The sequence below is a fragment of the Henckelia pumila genome, chromosome 3 (genome assembly GCF_033568475.1).
Source record: "Henckelia pumila isolate YLH828 chromosome 3, ASM3356847v2, whole genome shotgun sequence".
In the NCBI taxonomy this organism is placed as follows: Eukaryota; Viridiplantae; Streptophyta; class Magnoliopsida; order Lamiales; family Gesneriaceae; genus Henckelia; species Henckelia pumila.
In genome coordinates this window covers 181,951,445-181,975,956 of record NC_133122.1, presented here as the reverse complement: position 1 = coordinate 181,975,956, position 24,512 = coordinate 181,951,445, and the positions used below count along the sequence as shown (strand labels likewise).

The window sequence follows — 24,512 nt, the reverse complement described above, 5'->3', positions numbered from 1 at the left end:
TTGGCATGTTTTGCGGATACTCTAGCCTATTTTAGTTATGTCGTGTGTCTTAACTGTTGTTTCACTCTATCACTTTTATTAGTTGGCGTTGTTTTAATGGATATTGTGGTTATTCCCTCTGTTGTGCTTATTCATGTTGCATTTAGTTTGGGAGCTTAATTGTGTGATTGTGTGCTTATTTTTTCTATTTTACGCATTATGGTTGGTTTTGTTGGTTTCTATGCTCAGGCTGACACCCGCTCATTGTGTTTGCATGGTCGTTGACATTTTTCAAGGAAGTGTTTTTGCTACTGCTATTTGTCTTGCTTTATTTTTCTATTAGCTTAACACTGCGGACAGTGTCGCGCTCTAAGTGTGGGGGGGATAGGTTCATTGCACTCTGTTTCATATCACTTAGAAACACTTTTAAAATAAGAGATGAGTATCATTTGAGGCACCGCACTTGTGGTTTACATGATATACCAATTAGTTTGCTAGATTTTTTATCGTCTGAGAAATTGTTTTGTTCCTAGAACTAAATGAGATTAGTTGTAGTTGCAAGGAGAGACTTTGATATGAACTAGTTTTACATTGACTTTATGAGACATCCTTCATGCACTTTTGTCAGACTTATGCAAGTTAATTGTGAATTGGTAAGGGGTGATCTCATGAAAAAAAAAATGGAGTTTTTGAAGCAGTTATCCCTAGAACTTGTCTGATTAGTCCTCGAAGCGAAAATTTGAATGATTATGACTTAGGGATGATTTAGGCGATCTTTGGGCCGTTTGAGCCTTTCAAGCCTAACTGATGCGTCACTTTTTTCCCTAGTAACCCCATTGAGCTTGATAAAAATCGAATGGTGTGTGCCAATGACACACAATTAAACCACATTCGTCATTTCTTCTGTCCTACATTGACCACCTGATTTTTTTAGCCTATACACTATTTTTTCTACCTAAGTTTTGAGAAAAACAAATCCTTTGGCGCTTTTAAATATACAAAACTCCAAGTATTCATAGAAAAACATTTGAAGGAGTTGGCAAATTATTTTTGAATGAAAAGAAGGGTTGAGTTGAAAAAAAAATAAAAAAGAAAAGAAAGTACCCAAAAAAAATTCAAGAGATATTGAAAAAAAAAAGAGGAAAAAGAATAAGAAGGGGTTGTATTGATGAATCAAAAGAAAGTGATGAAATTCAATAATTGATGGAAAGGAGAGATTTTTAATTGCGCTAGAGGAGAAATTTTTTGTTGTCTCTCATTTGTGTTTTCCTATCCTTTATTGTAGCCGTGAGCCGTAGCCTAACGTTATAAGCTTAAAAGACCTATTGATCGAGTCATAATTGTTCCACATTTAGTAGAGAGGGATATGAAAGACAAGCATATAAGGCAAGAAAAAGAAAGAAAATTTTTTTATTGATGAATAAACATGAGAGATCCTTGAACCGAATAAATTTTGAGGAGTATAAGTTCTGACACTCACACTACACACGTCTCATTCTGTTGATCTTTTCTGGGTAGTGTTCGAGTTTTGAATTGCGACGAAATCGAAGCCTGTGATTTTTGAAGTATGAGCTTTTGATTGGGTGTGACGAGATTTGGTAGATTGAAAGGTTTTGATTGTGCCACTATGTGTTGTAAATCATTGATATTTTTCATTTCAAATTTCTTTTGATTTGTTCGAGGACGAACAAAAGCTAAGTGTGGGGGATTTGATAAGCACGAATCTTATAGCTTATTTGGCATTTTATTTTGTCGTATTCGTGCTTGTTTGGCATTTGTATTCCGAGTTTTGCGCTTAAATCGTCATATTTTCTGTGTTTGTAGGTTTGACTAAGATTTTTTGAAGAATTGAATATTGAAGAAAAAGTCAAACAATTCGATGCCACGTTGGAAATTGACCGAAAGACACGGAAAAATCATAAGAGGTCAAGAAGATTGAGAAGAAATTTAGTGCACGGACCCTGTGCATACTTTGGAAGAGGGTTTGTGCACCTTCGAAGCATTAAATAGTTGAAGAAAAATAATGCACGGACACCGGGGTACCATCTGGAAAAGGGTCCGTGTACCATCGACTTTTGAGACGTTTGTTCCAGGAAAATGCACGGACCCCGTGTAGCGTCTGGAAGAGGGTCCGTGCACCTTTGCAAAATGTTTGGGCTGGAGTTTTTAATACACAGACCTAGACACGGACCATGTTCGGGGTCCGTGTATGCCGCAGATATGGAAAAATTAATTCGCGCAGAATTTGGGAATTTTGGAACTTTGATTATTTTGGGCAATATTTGACATTATTTTGGACGAAAAAAAGGGCTTTTTGAGAGACATATAAATAGAGACAAACCCTAATTGGAGAGGACTTTTTGACTCTTAGACGTTTGAGCCAGATTTTCAGAATTTGACGGCTGAGAGCTTGGGAGAGTAGAATTGAAGAACACAAGCAAGATTCGGCACCATCGCTGAGATTTTCTATATTCTTCTTTTTCAGTTTTCTATTTCTAGAACAATCAAACCTACTCAAATATTGACGGATTAATCTTTCGTAATTCTAATCAAATTTGAATGCATGAAATATTTGTGAAAATTCAATTTACACCCAAACCGCACACTGAAACCGAATTCTATTTTTAGTCGGTTTTACAATATGTTGATTATCAAAGTGATCAAAATCAAAACCTCCTCTGTCGACTTGAAATCAATTGACATGCAAGCAAACAGTTGATCAAACTATTCACAAGACAAATATAAATCTGGCAATCAATAAAATAAAATCAACTCTGAAAAATCCCAAACAAACATCCAAGTTTTCTGCACGACCCAATTCTTGGTTGAAAACAAACTACTCAATAATTTAAAACAATAATTAAACAAAAATTAAGAAAAAAGAACAAAAAAAAGAAAAGAAATCTTCTCTCCCAAGCCTACAGTAGCCGCCTTCTCCCTTGTGCAATCTCTCTCCTTCTGGAACTTCGGGACCCCCAAAAATATGTTATATCTTTTATTTATATGGTCCGAAATGCCTACCAATTAATTTTCTTCCAATACAAGGACTTTTCGCATAAATCTGACGCCAAAACACGAGCGCGCGCGCGCATGGAATAAGTCCCGCGCGTGTGCAGAACAAAAAAATAGAATTCTGGACCTCTGACTCGCGCGCGGGCGAGCTCAAATCTCGCTCGCGCGCCACACAAAATTTTTGCTGGGAGAGACGATTTTGAAAAATTCATATATCAAGTTCACCGTCGGATCGAACTGAAATTTTGACAGCAGCTTCAAAACATCTTGAAATTCATTCTGAACGGTTGATATCGGATTTGGATCTATCTAAAATTAAATTTGATTTTTCAACCAAAGCTGCTCCGTAATTCACTCTTCAACAATTCATTTTCATACAAAATTAACCCGAGGAGTGAAATACACACACATAAACTAAAACACATAAACATATACATAAAACAATATGAAAGCACACAAAATAGACATAAAAATAACATGAAATAATGCACACAAAATGCACTTATCAACACCCTCATACTTAAACCTTGCTCGCCCTCGAGCAAGATATGCAAAAACAAAATGCAAACAACGATATAAGTAAGAATGAATCATGAACAACATAGCCTCCGATAAGTTTCAACTTCAACAACTAAAAACCACAAAAACTTCTGATTGTTCACAATACACTGTCAGTTTAACGTAAACGTGTGTGTGTGTCATGTCATTTCAGTTTCGTGCAATTTCAAAAGAATCTGTCCTAAGAATGCTTAGCGACCTATGACAAATCAGTGTAAGTGTCACAATCCAGCACTCCTTCATCTCCAACAATCCCAAACAAAAACATGCACTTTCTTGAGAGTAATTACGTACCTCCGGATTTTGCACCCGGTATTTTTAATAAGCCACAATAATTACCCGCAAACTTACCTATAACTAAGATAGGATTCGAATTTCAATCCCCTTGTCTATAGCTCGGATGGAGCATCAATCTCATTTAACCCGCAAACTTAGCTACTGAACAAAGATTAGGATTTCAATCATTTTTCAGGCCCTGATGGAATTGTTTTTTAAAATTTCAAAATTATTAACCCCATGGAATCCGCATACTTAGTCAAGAACAAGAGATTCGGATTTCAATCCCTTGCCCGTAACCCGGATGGAGTTAACTTAATTTTCAACAAAAGTTTTTCAAAAAATTTTATAGGTACGCCCTAGATCATACATGCAATGTCTAACAACTATCATGAATCCAAAGTGTTGGAAAACTGTGATCAGATCAATCAGAATTGATACCCGGTGCAGCGGAAGTTTTAAAATTTTATATGGAACAATTCCATATCATGGGTATCAAAACTTTACGATTAAATTGTGCGTGTAAAAATTAAATAACAATTAAATTTTTACCTTGAAATCTCGAAACGAGATTATGGACACCAACAGATTACTCTGCTCTTGTTGTATATCCCAGGAACTGATGGACGAACAATTCTTCAATCAGGTCCACGAACAGAAGTTTAATCCCTCTGATAGATTGCACTAGAAAATCTATCAGAAGTTTCTACGAAAAGAATTAGCGAATTTGATCCGTTAAACCAGACTGCAAATTTAAAATTCACAGGCTGGAATTTTCAGAGAGAAAACACAGAGAGGTGGCGGCCACTATAGGTCTCAAAAACCCTAGTGTTCGAAATTATGAGCCTCTGTTGTGTAATTTCTGTACTGCAATAACTTATTTATAATGTGGGCTGCTAACAGCTTAGGGCCCATTAGTCATAAGTTCAAGCCTGACAAGCAAAGCCCGCATGTTCAGAAATTAATATAAAATTCATCGTGACTCAGATTGATAAACCAATTTCACCAATGTGTACAGAAACCATTTCTGCATCTTTTAAAGTCAAGATAAATTTTCTGAATCCGAATTCAGTGGTTTCCAAAAATGCCCATCCCTATGTCATTTTAGGAAATCTTACTCCTCTACTCTGATATAAGAAGTCCCACTTCTTTATTCACTAAATTTAACTCTTTAAATTTAATTATCTCAACGGGGATTAAAAATCCATTACTTGTGTGACCCTCAATGGTTCAGAGATACAGCTAGCCGTGGGCTCACAACTCCTTGTGACTCGGAACAACAATTTCTGACTTGCCCATCGAATCATGGTAAGAGCGCCTAGCAACATCGCCTCATGATTCCCTAGGTATCACTGATAGTGCCTGCAAGAACCAATAGATTTTGGTTAGCGTACAGTACGGTCCCTTCATCCATATATCCCGATCGAATCAACAACTATTCGTAAATCGAGAGTCGTTCGAGATTCGATAGCTATGCAATGCATCTTGAAGATCAAATAGTGACATCGCATGTGCTACTAAGAAACCATTTCTTAAAACACATCATGTACTCTGGCCAGAGATTCGTCACACTAATATCTCCTCAGATTGCATAGGATATCCACACTAGTAAGTATGTGGTGAATCCTTGACAACAAAGCATCGACTCCTATATGTGTCGTAACTGCACCCAATCCCGACACCTGATGACCCCAATAAAGTCGGTAAACGAGTCAAAGTACAGTACTAGCATATAGAGTCTCAATGATGTTTCAAGTAGTAAGGACTAATGGTGTACAACCAAAACCGCGGACTTTATCCACTCGATAAGTGATAACCACTTGGAAAGTCCGGATAGGGTAGTTCGATCATTCATCGTATGAATATCCATTTGCATGCTTTGAACATATCTATGTTCCATACCAATGAAACGTGGTACTCTGCATCGCAAATGCTAGTCTCAATCTCGAGCGATCCTTATCCTTATTAATGGACGGCTCAATCGACTAGGAACTGTTTAGAATATACAGTGACTATAAGATGTGTTTCATGATAGCCATCCCCATGTGCCACCACATCTTACATACACTATAGTATATTCAAGGTCTTCATCTAAACATCTTATAGTATGTCACAACATAATAATATGATAAAAGATAAAGTAAACGCCATTATAAAAGTGTAAATTATATTAAACAAAAGATTGTTTATACATAGAGTCATAAAAGCCCTTAGCCACAAGTTGGCTCACCGGGCACCCACTCTTTCAATCTCCCACTTGCCCTAAAGCCAACTAGTCATACTACACAGTCCCATTGCTTCGCGATGTTTGTCAAATAATGGTCCTGGCAAGGGCTTAGTAAGTGGATCAGCGATATTGTCTGCAGAGGCCACTCTCTCGACAGTGATGTCTCCTCTTTCCACGATCTCCTGGATGATATGGTATTTCCTCAGTACGTGTTTGGATCTTTGATGAGACCTTGGTTCCTTTGCCTGAGCAACGGCACCCGTGTTGTCACAGTACACCGGGACTGGACCAACAACTTCAGGAATAACGCCCAACTCTTGGACGAAATTCCTCATCCAAACGGCCTCTTTAGCAGCAGCTGATGCCGCAATGTATTCTGCCTCAGTGGTGGAATCCGCTGTGGTGTTCTGCTTGGAACTCTTCCAAGAGACAGCACCGCCATTGAGCATGAACACAAATCCAGAGGTTGACTTCGAGTCATCCACGTCACTTTGGAAGCTAGAGTCGGTATAGCCTTCCAATTTCAGTTCTCTTCCTCCATATACCATGAACATATTCTTAGTCCTTCGTAAGTACTTAAGAATGTCCTTCACGGCTTTCCAGTGCATTTGACCGGGATTGGCTTGATATCTACTCGTGACACTCAGAGCAAATGCTACATCCGGTCTGGTAGATATCATCCCATACATGATACTACATATGGCTGACGCATATGGTACATGTATCATTTTCTCTATCTCTTCATCAGTCTTGGGACACATGGACTTGGATAGAGAAACTCCATGACACATAGGTAGATGTCCTCTCTTGGACCCATCCATTGAAAACCTTTTCAATATAGTGTCGATGTAGGTAGCTTGAGTGAGTCCTATCATTCTCTTAGATCTATCTCTATAGATCTGTATCCCTAGAATATAGGATGCCTCACCCAAATCCTTCATCGAGAATCTACCTGATAACCATATCTTTGTTGACTGCAACATCCCTACATCATTCCCAATGAGTAAGATGTCATCAACATAAAGTACTAAGAATGTCACTGCATCTTTAACTACTTTCTTTTACACGCATGGTTCCTCCGGGTTCTTGATGAAACCAAAATCCTTTATTGTTTCATCAAATTTCTGGTTCCAACTTCTTGATGCTTGTTTGAGACCATAGATCGATCTCTGAAGCTTGCATACCTTATGCTCGCTTCCCATGGATGTGTATCCCTCAGGCTGCATCATATAGACCTCTTCCTTAATGTTTCCATTAAGAAATGCAGTCTTCACATCCATTTGCCATATCTCATAGTCATACCAAGAAGCTATGGCAATAAGGATTCTTATGGACTTGAACATTGCAACTGGTGAAAAGGTTTCATCATAGTCAACTCCTTGTCTTTGAGTATAACCTTTCGCCACCAATCGTGCCTTGTAGGTCAATACCTTACCATCAGGCCCAAGCTTTCTCTTGTAGATCCATTTACACCCTATTGGAACAATTCCATCGGGAGGATCTACTAAAGACCAAACTTGGTTTGTATGCATCGAATCTATTTCCGACTGCATAGCTTCAAGCCATAAATTTGAATCCGCATCAGAAATTGCTTCCTTGAAGTTTCTTGGATCACATCCAACGTCGGGTTCATCTTGATCCCCTTCAAGAAGAAGACCATATCGAATAGGAGGTCTAGAAGTCCTCTCGGATCTTCTAGGTATAGGCGTGTCCATCAATGGTTCCTGAGGTGAAGGATCATTATTTTGTATCTTGGGTTCTTCTCGAATTTCTTCGAGTTCTATCATCTCGCCTTTCTTATCCAATAAGAACTCCTTCTCCAAGAAGATGGCATTCCTTGAAACAAACACTTTTGTTTCAGTAGGATGATAGAAATAATATCCGATTGAATTCTTTGGATATCCTACAAAATAACATAAGGTGGATCGACTATCCAACTTATCTCCCACTGTCTGCTTCACGTAAGCAGGACATCCCCAAATCCTCAAGTACGAATACTTAGGAGCTTTGTCATTCCATAACTCGTATGGTGTTTTATCCACTGCTTTGGTGTGGACGTTGTTCAACAACAACACCGCCGTTTCAAGCGCGTAGCCCCAAAACGAAGGTGGAAGCTCAGTGAAGCTCATCATGGATCGAACCATGTCCAACAAAGTTCGATTACGACGCTTCGATATACCATTCAACTGAGGTGTCATAGGAGGAGTCCACTGAGAGAGAATCTCATTCTCTTTCAGATAGTCCAAAAACTCGGTACTTAAGTATTCTCCACCTCGATCCGATCAAAGTGCTTTAATACTTTTACCTAGCTTGTTTTCTACTTCAGCCTTGAATTCTTTGAACTTTTCAAATTCTTCAGACTTATATTTCATTAAATATAAATACCCATACCTTGAATAATCATCAGTAAAGGTAATGGAGTAGGTGTGGCCAAATTGAGTACCAATTCTAAATGGACCACAAACATCTGTATGGATCAAATCCAACAGATTTTGACTACGCTCAGGTTTCCCCTTAAAAGGAGATTTAGTCATTTTTCCTTTCAGGCAGGACTCACAAGTAGGTAGAGAGTTAATATCAGACATATCAAACATGCCCTCTCCCACTAGCTTGTTCATCCTCCTTGAGGAAATATGACCTAGCCTAGCATGCCAAAAGGTTTGCCGGGTTTTGACTATCGATTTTTCTTTTGTTCGTTGTTACCGGTTTATCAACATAATTTATTGGAACGTCTTTTAATTTTAAATTATATAGATTGTTTTCAAGTTGTCCATTTTCAATCAAACATTCATTCTTGTAAATATTGCAAATCCCATTCACAAATTGCAAGAAAAACCATCTCTATCAAGCATAGAAACAGAAATAATGTTTTTAATCAAATCTGGAACAAATAAAACATCTCTCAAAAGTAACTTAAAATCGTTCTGCAAAATTAAATAAACGTCTCCCACAGCTTTGGCTTCAACTCTAGAACCATTTCCGAGCCTCAGCTGGGTCTCACTCATTCTAAGCTTGCGACTTCTTGTCATCACCTGCAAATCATTGCAAATGTGAGATCCACATCCGGTATCCAATACCCAAGAAGTAGTATTAAGTGAAACATTTATTTCAATATAGAACATACCCTTCGCAGTTCGCAACTGCTCTAGATATTCCTTGCAGTTACGTTTCCAATGACCGGGTTTCTTGCAGTGATGGCAAACATCCTTGGACTTTTCCATGTTTGAAGCCTTTTTCTTGTTCTTCTTCTCGGGTCCGGTTTTCTTGGATGGGGCAGAACGTTTCTTACCCTTTGTACTTGGCCCCTTCTTAGCTGAAGAAGAGGAGCCTACCAAGAGAACTGGTTTATCCTTCTTTAAAGTGGCTTCATATGTTACAAGCATATTGACCATCTCTTCAAGGGAGGCCTCTATCTTGTTCATATTGAAATTCACCACAAAACCGTCAAACGATGAAGGAAGAGAGAGAAGTAATAAGTCCACATTGAGTTCATGCTCCAATACCAAATCAAGCATTACCAACTTCTGAATGAGCCAAATCACTCGTACCCCATGATCACGGACCGAAGTCCCTTCACGCATGCGACACGTCATTAGCTCTTTTACAGTAGCGAACCTTTCAGCTCTTGATTGAGCCCCAAAAAGTTCCTTGAGTTGTACGTGAATGTCAGCAGCATTCACGGTATCCTCAAATCGCCTCTGGAGTTCATCAGACATCGAAGCTTGCATATAGCATTTGGCCTTGATATCATGGTCCCACCATATATAAAGTTTGGCCAACTCTTCCGGACTTATATCAGCTGGTGCTTCCTTCGGAGGAGATTTTTCTAACACGTAGAGCATCTTCTCCGAGGTTAAGACAATCTTCAACTTACGGAACCATTCCGTATAGTTTGCGTCAGTCAGTTTATTTTGTTCGAGAATAGAGAATAGTGGATTGCGCGAATTCATCTTAATGAAATACTGAAAAGAAACATACAATAATCAGTGATTGTTTAATTAATTTACTAAGACATAAAATAGGCGAAATTTATTTTATGAATCTCACTCCCACTATTTTAACGATTTCACTACCCTCTAGTGAAAACGGGAAACTGTTTTCCTTAGTGGGAACATGGAGTCCAATTGACAAACTATGGTCCCGAATAATATCAGCCAACCATAATTTTCAAAAGGTAGAGCCCAATTGCTTCCAAAGCAACCTCCACGTTTTTACCTCATGTCCAATAAGGGCCCAATAATATGACGCCGTTTATTGTGACACGTCAAGATGACCCATCAATATTAAGTTGTGATGGACGGTCGCCATGTGGATCCCCCAATAATATGAGCCGATCCCATGGGAGTTCCACCCAACTTACAACATGTGTTGATCCAATGTACAGCTTTCCGACGAACGGGCCCCCCCAATAATATGAGCCGGACCGTATCCGCGGGTAGCATCTCATACATTGATCGTTGATGGAAGGTAGGAACATTTAAACAATATTTAAATTTCCTTTTAATCTTGATATCAATTTTAAATCATATTTAAAATGAGGGATTTTAATTTTGAAAATTTGTCTCATCATTTAAAATTTGTATGCTTGCGGGATTCATACAATTTAGTCTAAACATGCATACAATGATAATATCATATATTATATTTTAGGATGATCGATTCCATTACTAATCGACCCGTGGTTGCCAATCACGAGTCTAAGTCCAATCCTAGGTAATATGCAGGTATGCAATGCAATCCTATTACATTGAACTTCCAATTTATATTTCTTCAGTCTTCATTGTCTGCTGGGCCCACCATTTCTTCAAATCTTTGTCTCCCACTAAGTTTAATGTATTTACAATAAATAACTATGACAAGTAGGGGATACATTTTAAGGGGTGGGAACGGGCCATAAACCAGGCCCACTTTTATTACATATGACAATTCATATTGGGTCATAAACCAGGCCCATTAATAAACCCAACAACAATAAAAACAAATGTAAATTCCTAACATACACCTACAAAATTGGTCATGGCAATCGATCATCCTTATCCAATAATTTTTAATTCAAAATTAATTTATTGGATAACATGCAATGGCAATTAAATTTAAAAAGGATAAAATCATATTCCATATATAAAATCTTATTTTACATACAAAATCATATTTTATCTTTTTATCAAATAAAATCATATTTTACATATAAAATCCAATTTTATACATAAAATCATATTTTACTCAATATTTCCATAAGATCGTATCTTATCATCAATTGTACCAAAAATAATTAATTTCATAAAATATGATTTAACGGATAAAATCTATAAATTTTCCAAAAATTCAAATTTATCCAAAATCAATTTTAAAATTTTCGGACTCGAACAATTCGATCCGACGCCTCGTGGACCAATCAAAAACAATTTTCGATCGGACCAAAAATAGAATTTTAACATATTAAAATTTTAATTAAAAAATTAAAAATAAATTTTCCCGAGCCGCCCGGGACGATCCCGGGCAGCCCGTCGTTGCCCCTCGCTGCCCGTGTTTTGCCCGTCGAAAAATTTAATTTTAAAATTTGTTTTGTTTCAAAAAACCGAGGCTTAAAAATTTTTGTACAATTGATTAATTTAATCGCTTGATCTGAACAACCTGGCTTTGATACCACTGTTGGAAAACTGTGATCAGATCAATCAGAATTGATACCCGATGCAGCGAAAGTTTTAAAATTTTATATGGAACAATTCCATATCATGGGTATCAAAACTTTACGATTAAATTGTGCGTGTAAAAATTAAATAACAATTAAATTTTTACCTTGAAATCTCGAAACGAGATTATGGACACCAACAGATTACTCTGCTCTTGTTGTATATCTCAGGAACTGATGGACGAACAATTCTTCAATCAGGTCCACGAACAGAAGTTTAATCCCTCTGATAGATTGCACTAGAAAATCTATCAGAAGTTTCTACGAAGAGAATTAACGAATTTGATCTGTTAAACCAGACTGCAAATTCAAAATTCATACGCTGGAATTTTCAGAGAGAAAACACAGAGAGGTGGCGGCCACTATAGGTCTCAAAAACCCTAGTGTTCGAAATTATGAGCCTCTGTTGTGTAATTTCTGTACTGCAATAACTTATTTATAATGTGGGCTGCTAACAGCTTAGGGCCCATTAGTCATAAGTTCAAGCCTGACAAGCAAAGCCCGCATGTTCAGAAATTAATATAAAATTCATCGTGACTCAGATTGATAAACCAATTTCACCAATGTGTACAGAAACCATTTCTGCATCTTTTAAAGTCAAGATAAATTTTCTGAATCCGAATTCAGTGGTTTCCAAAAATGCCCATCCCTATGTCATTTTAGGAAATCTTACTCCTCTACTCTGATATAAGAAGTCCCACTTCTTTATTCACTAAATTTAACTCTTTAAATTTAATTATCTCAACGGGGATTAAAAATCCATTACTTGTGTGACCCTCAATGGTTCAGGGATACAGCTAGTCGTGGGCTCACAACTCCTTGTGACTCGAAACAACAATTTCCGACTTGCCCATGGAATCATGGTAAGAGCGCCTAGCAACATCGCCCCATGATTCCCTAGGTATCACTGATAGTGCCTGCAAGAACCAATAGATTTTGGTTAGCGTACAGTACGGTCCCTTCATCCATATATCCCGATCGAATCAACAACTATTGGTAAATTGAGAGTCGTTCGAGATTCGATAACTATGCAATGCATCTTGAAGATCAAATAGTGACATCACATGTGCTACTAAGAAACCATTTCTTAAAACACATCATGTACTCTGGCCAGAGATTCGTCACACTAATATCTCCTCAGATTGCATAGGATATCCACACTAGTAAGTATGTGGTGAATCCTTGACAACAAAGCATCGACTCCTATATGTGTCGTAACTGCACCCAATCCCGACACCTGATGACCTCAATAGAGTCGGTAAACGAGTCAAAGTACAGTACTAGCATATAGAGTCTCAATGATGTTTCAAGTAGTAAGGACTAATGGTGTACAACCAAAACCGCGGACTTTATCCACTCGATAAGTGATAACCACTTGGAAAGTCCGGATAGGGTAGTTCGATCATTCATCGTATGAATATCCATTTGCATGCTTTGAACATCTCTATGTTCCATACCAATGAAACGTGGTACTCGGAATCGCAAATGCTAGTCTCAATCTCGAGCGATCCTTATCCTTATTAACGGACGGCTCAATCGACTAGGAACTGTTTAGAATATACAGTGACTATAAGATGTGTTTCATGATAGCCATCCCCATGTGCCACCACATCTTACATACACTATAGTATATTCAAGGTCTTCGTCTAAACATCTTATAGTATGTCACAACATAATAATATGATAAAAGATAAAGTAAACGCCATTATAAAAGTATAAATTATATTAAACAAAAGATTGTTTATACATAGAGTCATAAAAGCCCTTAGCCACAAATTGGCTCACCGGGCATCCACTCTTTCACAAAGCACTATCATGAACAACAAACACCTATTGTCGTGCAATGGTCAAACAAACACGAATGTCATCAATTACTTCGCTACACTACACTAGTCTAACATGCGTGCTTAAAAAGATTCACGATTCAACCAACAGGTTCTTATGTTCAATCAAAAGCAACATTTTTACAAAAAAAAAAAATTCACAACTCTATCATCATCGACCAACATTCATCATTCTTCTTATTCACATAACACAAATAGAAAACAAAATGATATGCATGAGTACGAACTAGATGCAATAAACAAAACCAAATGAATGCAAAATACAATGATGAATGAAACAAAACTAAATAACACCCCTCAATAGGTAATATCAATGGTAAAAGGCCCAACATGATAATGCATGCAGCATAATATCCGTGACATAATCAATGCATATATCAGTAATGTCACATAAAATATGCAAACATAGAATATGCATACTCAACCAGGGTATCTCGGATAGTACGTCCGTACCTCAAATCACGCAACTTAAGCAACCTAGTTACCCAGGTACTCGAGTCCAAGCCTGTAAGCATATAATCACTAATAGCTACTCACAGAATCTAATCAAAGTCTAGAAATATACATGCATCCGTCGTTAGCTTTTTGATGGCGATGACCTCAAAACCTAGGCACAACTCCGCAACGATCCCGGTAGCACGTCGCTATCGTCCGAAATCCAAAACGATGCCTAAAATGGCCTAAAATCCCATTAGAAACACCTAGGTCGAGAGAAAGTGAAGAGGAAATGAGCAAATGAAATGAAGCCTCGGAACCCCTATTTATAGACCACGCTCGGAACTACCGACCTCACGATCGGAACTACAGATCGGACTTCAGAGCTTTCGATCGTGCTTCATTAGTCTCTCAACACCTGTCTTTTGATTGGACAACACAGCTACTGACAACGTTCGAAACTTTCGAACTAGGGGATCGGAACCACCGATCTCCACCGTGTCTAATCACAACTCAAAAAGCCCATATCTGTCTGTCAGGGAACGTTCGGATTTTCCGAACTCAGGATCGGAGCTTCCGAACTTTAACTCTTGCTTCCGAAGGGATCGGCACTTTTGATCTCCAACTTGTTCAAGTTCGAACCTTTTAAACTGCTCGAACACTTGGAACCCTCCAGACCATTTTCGAACGTTCTGAATTCGATTTTCTACTTATTAATCTCATCCGAGAATTTCTTAAATCATTTTTTGACTATTTTAAACATGCTTATACATTTAATTGATTATTTCTAAAATCAGGTTGCTACACGTGGTTTTCAGGAAAAGACATACGAAAGAATAACAAAGATCAAGGAATAAAATTAATTGGGAACGCATCAAGTTATAATATAACTACTATATTGGAAGGAGATGGATTTTGAAATTCTTTTCATTAAATATAACCAAATAAACTATAATATATTGGAAATAAATATAATATTTTTAAATGTGTGTCTCACGATCGTGAAACACGTCGATTCGATCTGTATATATAATTCAAAGTAATATTTTGACATAAAAATATTATTTTTCATATATTAGATTGGGTAAATATTTTGTTTTTGCAAACATAGCAATTTAACCGCACCTCTAGGTAATTTGATTCAGATAGAATGATTTTGAGAAATTGATTTGAAATGATAATCTTTTCACAATATGTATATATATTTGAAATCAAGAAAAATTATTATTGAAATTTCTTATATATATAATATGATAATAATAATAAAATGATTTTTTTTAGAAAAGAAAAAAAGAAAAGAAAAGAAAATAGAAAGCGTGATGTATGTGGTGTCAATCCATTTGCAAGAATAATCCAGTCCAGCAAAGCAAACAATGAACCTTTGTTGGGTTGTCGGCCTCTCTTTACTTCCTTATTGGAAACTTTCCACGCGCCTATAGTTTGATTGCAGCCACGCTCATCACTCGCTGGTCCCATTTAGACACGTGGAAAGCAATTGTTTTTAACCACTGCCTTTTATTAATCTGCGCCGCTTGTATCTTTGCGGGCTTTTTCCTATCCACTCATCCTCCGCCACGTACCCTTTATTTATCGAAATAAGTTTATGGCGGTGCCACTCTCCAATTGGTATTTCCACTCCTTTTTTTTGTTTATTATTATTATTATTAAAATATAGATTTACATATATATAATTAATAATATAATGTTTTAATATTTTTTAAAAATAGGAGAATATATATTATTAAAAAGTACGCACATATTTAGAAAAATTAATAAATTTAAGAATAAAACATTAATTTAATTTAAATAATTTAAAAAAATTGTAATTAATTTTCATTTAATGGATCATTACTATCTATTTTTTTTTTTTTTTTTTTTAGATCGACGAAGTTGAATTTTTTGAATGCTCATGATAAACATAAAGCAATTTTGTAAACATTCATGACAAACATAAAAAATTTTGTAAACATCACTGATGTGACGCTCATATATTTAAGTGTGATGAAACTATATATCTAACATACGGATGATACCTTAATGCTCAAGCAAATGTCCAAGGTAGATATCCAAAAGATCAATTATCTTAAATTGAATTCGTTCTCCATTTTATATGTTGATACTGAATTATGCAATCAACTTGTCAAAGTGTTATAATTTGCTATGTGCATAAATTTATATTTATTATGTCATATCGCAAATTAACATTTATTATTATCTCTCGTTATAAAATTTATTTTTTCACTAGTAATAAAATGATGTATTAAAAGAAAACATTATATTTTTGATATCACAAGTCTATGGATTTATTTGTGATTGTGGTTATCTATGTATCAAATTTTAGTAATAGTCACATATCTTCAGATTTTTTATAATTTTATTTATTATTAATTTTTATTGAGAGTGTTAACATGACACAGCACATGTCACTCATGTTAATCACACATCGAATAAATGATTAAAATTGTCCAAATGACCCAAATAGCAAGCATACTAAGAATAAAGTTTGACAATATTTCAATTTTTTAACATTAAAAATTCCTCTAGTTTTTCTTATTTGCACAATCACCCAAGTTTGTTTTGGTATTTATTATTTTACGGTTATCAATTTAATTGAAAATAATTATGCTTAAAAATGAAGCGTACAAGCACCCAACACATACACATGTATCTTTACTACAGAATAGAGGCAAAAATGGCAGGTTGTTATGATCTTTTTTCTTAATTTCACAAAAATATTTTTGTTTTAAAAAAACAAGGTGTACGAAGTACTAGCAAACATAAAACATCCAAAAATTAGTAGAGAAAGGGTATTTTCGTCATACAAATGATGAGTAAAGTGGTCCAAGCAATTATTGGAGAACTAATAGCATAAACAGGCGCCTCTTTGATACACAGCATCGCTTTCATTTCACATTTCTGCTATAAAGGAAAGAAACCCGGACACACTAGTTTTTTGATTGAGAAAAAACTATAAACATAGATTCTCCAATTGCACTTTTTAATATTTATTATTATTATTATTGATAGAATTTAGAAATAGAAAAAGTTAAACGAAGGAGGAAAAAAAATGAAATAAACCCATTAAAAAAACAAGAGTTTAGGAATCTAAAAATTTACTTCATTTCTTCATGATTAGCATCATATGCAGACAGTTGTATATACGTGTCACCACTTGTTAGAACTATAGATACATACACGCATACATACACACAGATTGGAGTGGATTGGAGTGTTGCAGCTTCTGGTTTTACTTTTTGCTGGTTTCCCAGGTGGGTATTTCCAAATCTTGGTGGTGTTTGTTTTTGGTACTGATTTCATCCTGTTTGAAGGGTTTTTGCCTGCAAACTTCGGGGACTACATTTTGTTTCTTTGTCGATGAAGAATGCAAATGTTTTCAATTTTAATGGGATCCTGAGTAGGGATTTTTGTACGAGATCTGAAGGCAAATATTGTGAATTTTTATTTTATTTTATTTTATTTTATTTTATTTATCTTTTAGTTTACTGTGATCAGTGTCAAGAAAGTAAAGGATGAACTAAGGAATTCATGAAGACCCATCTGTTTTCTTTTGATTGATTATTTGAATTTGGGGATTATCAGCAAAAAATAAATTTATCAAAATTAATCAGAAAGATGATTTTTTTAAGTTTCTCTAGTTTGTAGTAAGAAAGGAATTGAACTGCGGCGAGCAGAAGCTGTTGCGACTGTCAATTGAAAAAATTGTTAAGAAATGTCACTTTCAATCTCTTGGTTTTTTAATCTCGACTTAGTTATTGTTCGTAGAAACTTCAATCATATCAGTTGACCTTGATTACATGCTCGGATAGCGACCAGAACGATACAATTTAGGAGACAGGATAATAGTCAAATCCAGTCTATCAACCTCATTCTATTTCATTGCGAGATTTGGTTAAATTCTTGCATAAGTAATTACAGATGGCATAATAGTTAATTACAGCGGATTTGTGTGCATAAGGAGATTTCTGAAAGCATAATGAAAATATTGTTTAAAAGTGGTGACTTAAGAAACAGTGCACGCGTATCTTAATGGTAGCTTAGGGTCGGTGAGGGCGGATCCAAGCATTTCGGAGAGGAGTGATGAGGTGTGTGATTAACTGGATTGTGGGAGTGAGACTCACAGTTAACAAACATCAGAAAAAGTAATTTGAAATTTTCGACTTTGGGGACCTTACTCCTCCCTTGCCACTTGCTGAACCTGTCCAAGTGGACATGTCTTGTACTTTAAGTTAAATGGAGACGAAGATTTCATTCGATGATTTTAACTTCATGTTCTTACTTGCAGAAAGGATCATAAATAGATATGGCTGCCGAACTTGTTAGTTCTGCAACAAGCGACAAACTTACTGATACCGATTGGACAAAAAATATCGAAATCTGCGAACTAGTCGTCCACGATGACAAGTAAGGTTTAGTACTAAAGTTTAGCTGTTGATGTGGATGTGTTGTATGTGTGCTGTTATGCTATTCTTTCTGGTGCTGATTGGGATTTTGCTATGCTCATTTGTAGTCATTCTTTTCAGTTATCACGGACGATTTTCTCTAGTCTTTTTTCCCCTTCATCGTCACACACAAATATTCTTCCTAATTATCCATGATGCTTGATATGTCCCTAGTTGTCATGAAACTTGTTTTTGCGCTTGGATCATTTTGATGGTTGGATAATGTGCTTGACCGTATCACTATATTTTAATCTTTCTTAAAATACAGAAGAATCTTGTATTTGGCAGATGATATGCATTGAAGACTTCAAGCTATACATTCACCACTATTTGTCCATTTTTTCATGCAGACAAGCTAAAGTTGTCATAAAAGCAATTAAAAAACGTCTTGGAAGCAAAAACTCAAACACTCAACTCTTTTCCGTTATGGTGAGTACTTTTGTACTTTGAAAATAACTGCCTAATTTTTGTTAGATAAGAACTTTATTGTCCTTCAATGATTTATCTTCTGACCATGCTAGCTTTACTTACATGTTTGTTCTTTAAAACTGGTATTTGTCAGTTGCTGGAAATGTTAATGAATAATGTTGGAGACTCTGTCCACAAGCAGGTCATAGAGATGGGAATTCTTCCTGTACTTGTTAAAATAGTTAAGAAAAAGGTAGGCTTTTATGCAATTTCTGTTTCTCAGTTGCTGGCTGATTAAATTGGATCATTAACTAATTCTTCTGTCTCTTTCACAGTCGGATCTTCCCGTACGGGAAAAGATTTTTCTTCTGCTAGATGCAGCTCAGACATCTCTTGGTGGAGCTTCTGGAAGGTTTCCTCAGTATTATAATGCTTACTTTGAATTAGTGGTAGGTCATCGCTGACTTATGCTGAATTTTTAAATGTTTACATCGTGGTTTACTTTTAAAGTCCTTGGGTAAACCTGTTCTCAATCAGCTTGTTTAATTGATTCAAAATCAATTGTAGTTGGTCAATTTTAACATTGCCAGAGAACAATACTACTGTTCTTTAGTGCTTGAAAGAATTTGAAATTTTGCATCCATTGTATTCTGATATCGACGGTCGACTGAACATTTTGTTCCACTTTTTTAAAAGTGTTCGACTATAGGAAAATTGTAGAGGTGTTCCCATTATTGCAGTATTTGGAAAATATGTAAATAAAATCAGTTGAAGTGAGGGAGATTCTGGTCCATTGGAACTGTTAATACCCCTTAACAAGGCGAGAAGCAAATACTCAAAAATTTATTTCTGGTTTTTTTGGATACATGACCTTAGGATTGTCTCTCTGTTTCAGAATTCAGGTGTGCAATTTCCTCAGAGGACTCAAGAGATTCAGAGGCCTCAAGATGTTCCGAAACCTCATTCATCAAATGTGGATAAGAATAATCCACCAGATAAGGAATCTGCTGCTCCTACAAGTGAAAGAAACACAGCACAAGCACGGGATGAGAATGTTTCTGGATCAAGGTATTTTTTGTTACAAATGAATGAGTTTTTAGTGTTTATTTGTCCTACTAGAAGCTGAACATGGTTTTTTCCAAGCATCTCTATTCTGGCTCGTCTTTGTTTCTTGTCTTAAAACAATTTAATTTATTACCTCTCACAGTATTCTTGAAAAGGCTGGTACAGCATTAGAGGTTTTGAGGGACGTACTCAATGCTGTTGATACTCAACATCCTGAGGTATTTAATATTTGTAGAAATTCGTATTTTCCTATCAACAATGATTAGACTGCTATTTTTAGTCTTTGTATTGATAAGTTTGCTGTTAGTCTTTGTACAGTTTGTTAGCCACCGCAAAATGTTTGTAATTTTCTTCCTGGTTACTCGACGGCCAATTGTTCTGACTTTATTTTCCTTTCAGGGAGCTAAGGATGAGTTTACACTTGACCTTGTGGAACAGTGTTCATTTCAAAAGCAACGAGTAATGCATCTTGCTATGACTTCTAGGTAAGAGCACCTTCATGTAAAGTCTTATACTCACTCGATAAAAACTGACAACAATTTATGACGCATATTAGGCAAGTGTGCTGGAAGTTTGTTGTCGACCTGCTTTATTGTAAAACTTGTTGAATTATTTAGCTACTACCCTGAAAAAAAAGGTCTGCAGAGGAGTATGTCCTCCACTCCTGACATCGTATGACATAATGGTCTAGCTATATCTCGTTCACCCCGTCAAAGGTTCATCATATATACGAGAGACAGTCACAAAAAGAAAAAAAATTATTGACAGGAGTAGTCTCATAGCAATGAGATTGGATGTTTGGTTCCTTTTATAGTTCTAATTCTGTATCAAAGGTCATCCTCGTCTGCTCTCGATTTTGTGAACTTTTGGCTTTTATTTCTGGTATGGCATAAACTCCATCCAGAAAAAAACTTGTGGTGTACGTTGTACTGGTCAAATACTGTATTAACCCAAACAATATGAAGGCTTTGATTTAGGTAGACCAGGAGTAACCATGGCATATTTTTAATATCAAGAATCTATTCCTAGTTTTTGCGGTGCTGTAATATATCTTTCTTATGTATCTTTTAGGGATGAAAAGGTGGTTTCACAAGCAATCGAGCTTAATGAGCAGCTAGAAAGAGTGTTACGAAGGCATGATGCTCTTTTAGCTTGCAGGACAATGTCGACCCCAAATCATATAGACCATCAACAAACAGAGGTAGAAGAAGAGGAAGAAGCAGAACAACTTTTTCGAAGGTATGTTACTCTACATGATTAACAACTGCTGTCCCTGTTCTGAAGGCTTATCAATTAATATGTAAATACTTGAGCTGATTTTTGTTTAGGTAGTTAAGTTACTGTTTCATATGGTTCCACCAACTAATAATAGAGTGACAAGCACAACCAAGATTGAGTGGCTGTCTCATACAATAGATATTTTTAGAGTTTGCAAATACTCCTTTATATTTGGATTTTCCGCTTAAGCTCCTAGCTTAACATTAGATCTTGATACAGTGGTACAAATACCGTTTTATTTTCATGGTCACTCTTTCCTTATTCAGTCATGTTATAAAAAGATTGTATCGCGACAGCCACCTCTGGCTTCGCGTATCCGAATTGATCCTAAAAACTCCCCATTCTTGAACAGGATAAGGAAAGGAAAAGCTTGTATACGGCCAGAAGATGACGGAGACCACCCCATAGATAGACCATTGGGGTTGATTGGGCGTTCCGTGCCATCTGAAATGCTCCATCGTCCCCTCATACGACCTCTAACTCTTGAGCCACAGCAAGAAATGGTTAACCGGCCATCCCCTGTGGAGTCGAAACAAGAAGTCATTACAGGTAAGCCCACGGTCACAATCCCACCGCCACCAGCTAAGCATGTGGAGCGTGAGAAGTTCTTCCAAGAGCATAAACCAGACGGCTCTACCGCCGTTAATGGCCATATGAGAAACCTCTCATTACACAGTCGAAATGCCAGTAGCTCTCGCAGTGGAAGTATGGATTTCAGTGACTGAAATGGTATTTCTTTTGTTAGAAACCATATTGTTAGCTATTTTATCTATGAATCGGATGTGGATGTTTTGGTTTTCATGTGAGATTTGCTTGGTTGGAAGAAGTATTTAGTAGCTGAATTTCTTTTGATGATGTATAATTTGAACATATGTGAAAACTCATATTTCTGGACTAAAATATATTAAATGATTTACTGTTTAAAATTTGAAAAGTAATTTGTCTATTCATCTTCATATTTTGTGTTATATTAATATTAATATTTCGTCGAAATGGCAGAAACAATTTTTAAAATTTCATCTACGTAAGTAAAAGTTCCTATTATAGTACTTCTTTTGAGGGGAGAAAAGATGTTACAGATCTATTTTTTTATTTTTATTTTTTGGGTCAGTAAACTTTTTGTTCATTTATTGTTGAATAACTAAATGTTCAAAGTAACCTGTAAGCGGAGCTCGGATGGAGTAATTTTTTAGTTATTTGAACTTGAATACTAAATTGAAATATTAAGTTACAAGACAATGTCATATACATATATCAGTATACCCAAGCACATGCGTTGTATGCGTACAAAATATATTTTTATAAATTTAAATTTATTTATGAATTTATAAATTAGGATAATGGGTAAAAAATATATTTTTATAAATTTAAATTTATTTATGAATCTATAAATTAGGATAATGGGTAAAAGGATAGTAGTAATTATAAATTAGGATAATGAGATAGTGGAAAGAGGAGGTGTGAAGTTTTTGAATGATAAATTAATTTTTTGTCTCTTAATTATTGAATACGTTGAAATAATAATAAAATAAATTTAAAAATCTATTAAAATGACCAAAAATAGTTTCTCTAATGAACTTACTATTATAACGTAGTAAGGATATGTATATATAGTTATTATATACGTATTTTCCAAAAAATGGAATCTTGTAAAATATATAATTTACACTAGAATCAGCTATAAAATAATAATTCAATCATTGTATTAAAAGAATAAAAAAGAAACAACATTCTGAATCTCGAGCACTCCAAAGTTCGAAATTCGAACTAGGCGGTGACCGGGAGAAATATATATTTGAGTTCGTAAGTTGCCCTATTTCTACTTTTCGAGGGTGTCAAACAGTTTATAAGATGTTTTAGAGTTTTTAAGCTTATAAGCTGTTTTTAAAAAAGTAAAGGGATGTACTTTTTTCAAAAATATCTTATTTTAATATTCTATCTCTCTAAAATATCCTTGAATATTTTTCATAAATCTTCATCATATCCTCTACTCATTAAATATTAAATATTATTTTAAAAAAATTACAAATCACATAAATTTTTCTAAAATAAAATATTAAAACAATTTTATATTTTAATACTAAATTTTTTTTCGTATATGTATAATTCGAAATATTATTTTCATATAATTATATCCTTTTTGGTAATTTTGACAATAAAAAAAATCTTATAATATCAAACATATCAACATTTTTAAGTTTAAATTGTTTAAAATAAGTTTACCCAAACATTTTAATAGCTTATTTTTAAAATAAGTTCTAACAGCTTATAAGCTCGTAAAACAGCTTTTAAGCTCTAGGAGCTTATAAGCTCTTTCAGGGGCGGCCCTGACGTAGGGCGGGCCGGGCGATCGCCCAGGACCCCACCTTCAGACGGGCCTCAAATTATTTTTAAATTAGTATTTATATTAATATTTATATAATTTTAGTAAATAAAAAATTATTAAAAAAATTTATTCTAGGGTTTTATGGCAAAACTTTTTCTTGAATTGAGTTAAATCATCACAAACTCTCGTACCCCACTAATTTGTTTTTAATTTCATCTTCTTTCTTCATGCGGCCCTGCAAACAATTTATTCTAAACACGAAAATTTATCGCAAACCTCAATTGCTTCATAGGTAGGCATATCGTCAAGTTTTTCTTACTTATACAATTAAACCATGACGATTACTCAGATTACAAATTTAAAATCGTGTGATTTTACAAAAAATGTAATTTTTTTTTTCATTTTCTTCATTTACTAATTGATTATTGCATTGTTATTTTATTAATTCATATTACGCTAATTTATTATTATTATCATATATATGTTTTTTTATTTGTTTTTTATTTCATTATTTAGTAATATTTTATATTGCACATGAGTTTAGTTAAAATATTTTTATTTTTGCACAATTATTGATCGTACATAAAATGAAAAAAAATGACGAATTTGCTTCAAAAAATGAAAGAAGAGTACATTTTAAATAATATTAGTTGTTGAATAGGTTATTTTTTGAGAAATTATGTAGACATTTATGATGTGTATTTTTATTAATTACATATTATGGTTTACTTTGATTATAATATTTTATATATATCACACTGTTCAAGTTATTGAAAGACCATTTTTTTATTCTCCCTGGGCCTAATTTCTCTCAGGACCGCCCCTGAGCTTTTTTTAATAAGTTTAGTCAAACACCCTCTTAGTCCTGCTATCTCAAAATTTCCAATATTCATGCACTAACTTGCAAATTTTTTTCGATTTCGATATTTGTTTTGTTGGAATCCTATTATAT

At 35.2% G+C, this 24,512-nt stretch overlaps 1 protein-coding gene across 1 annotated transcript; it reads left to right on the top strand.

The window, feature by feature from the left end:
* Positions 1-16,968: 16,968 nt before the first annotated feature.
* On the top strand, positions 16,969-22,148 carry LOC140890864 (TOM1-like protein 5). The gene is made up of 10 exons (XM_073298996.1): positions 16,969-17,292; positions 18,327-18,445; positions 18,834-18,912; positions 19,046-19,144; positions 19,227-19,340; positions 19,787-19,959; positions 20,099-20,174; positions 20,356-20,441; positions 21,028-21,195; positions 21,587-22,148. Exons 2-10 carry the CDS (start codon positions 18,345-18,347, stop codon positions 21,957-21,959), a joined length of 1,269 nt encoding a protein of 422 aa, XP_073155097.1. The 5' UTR covers positions 16,969-17,292; positions 18,327-18,344; the 3' UTR covers positions 21,960-22,148.
* Positions 22,149-24,512: the final 2,364 nt, after the last annotated feature.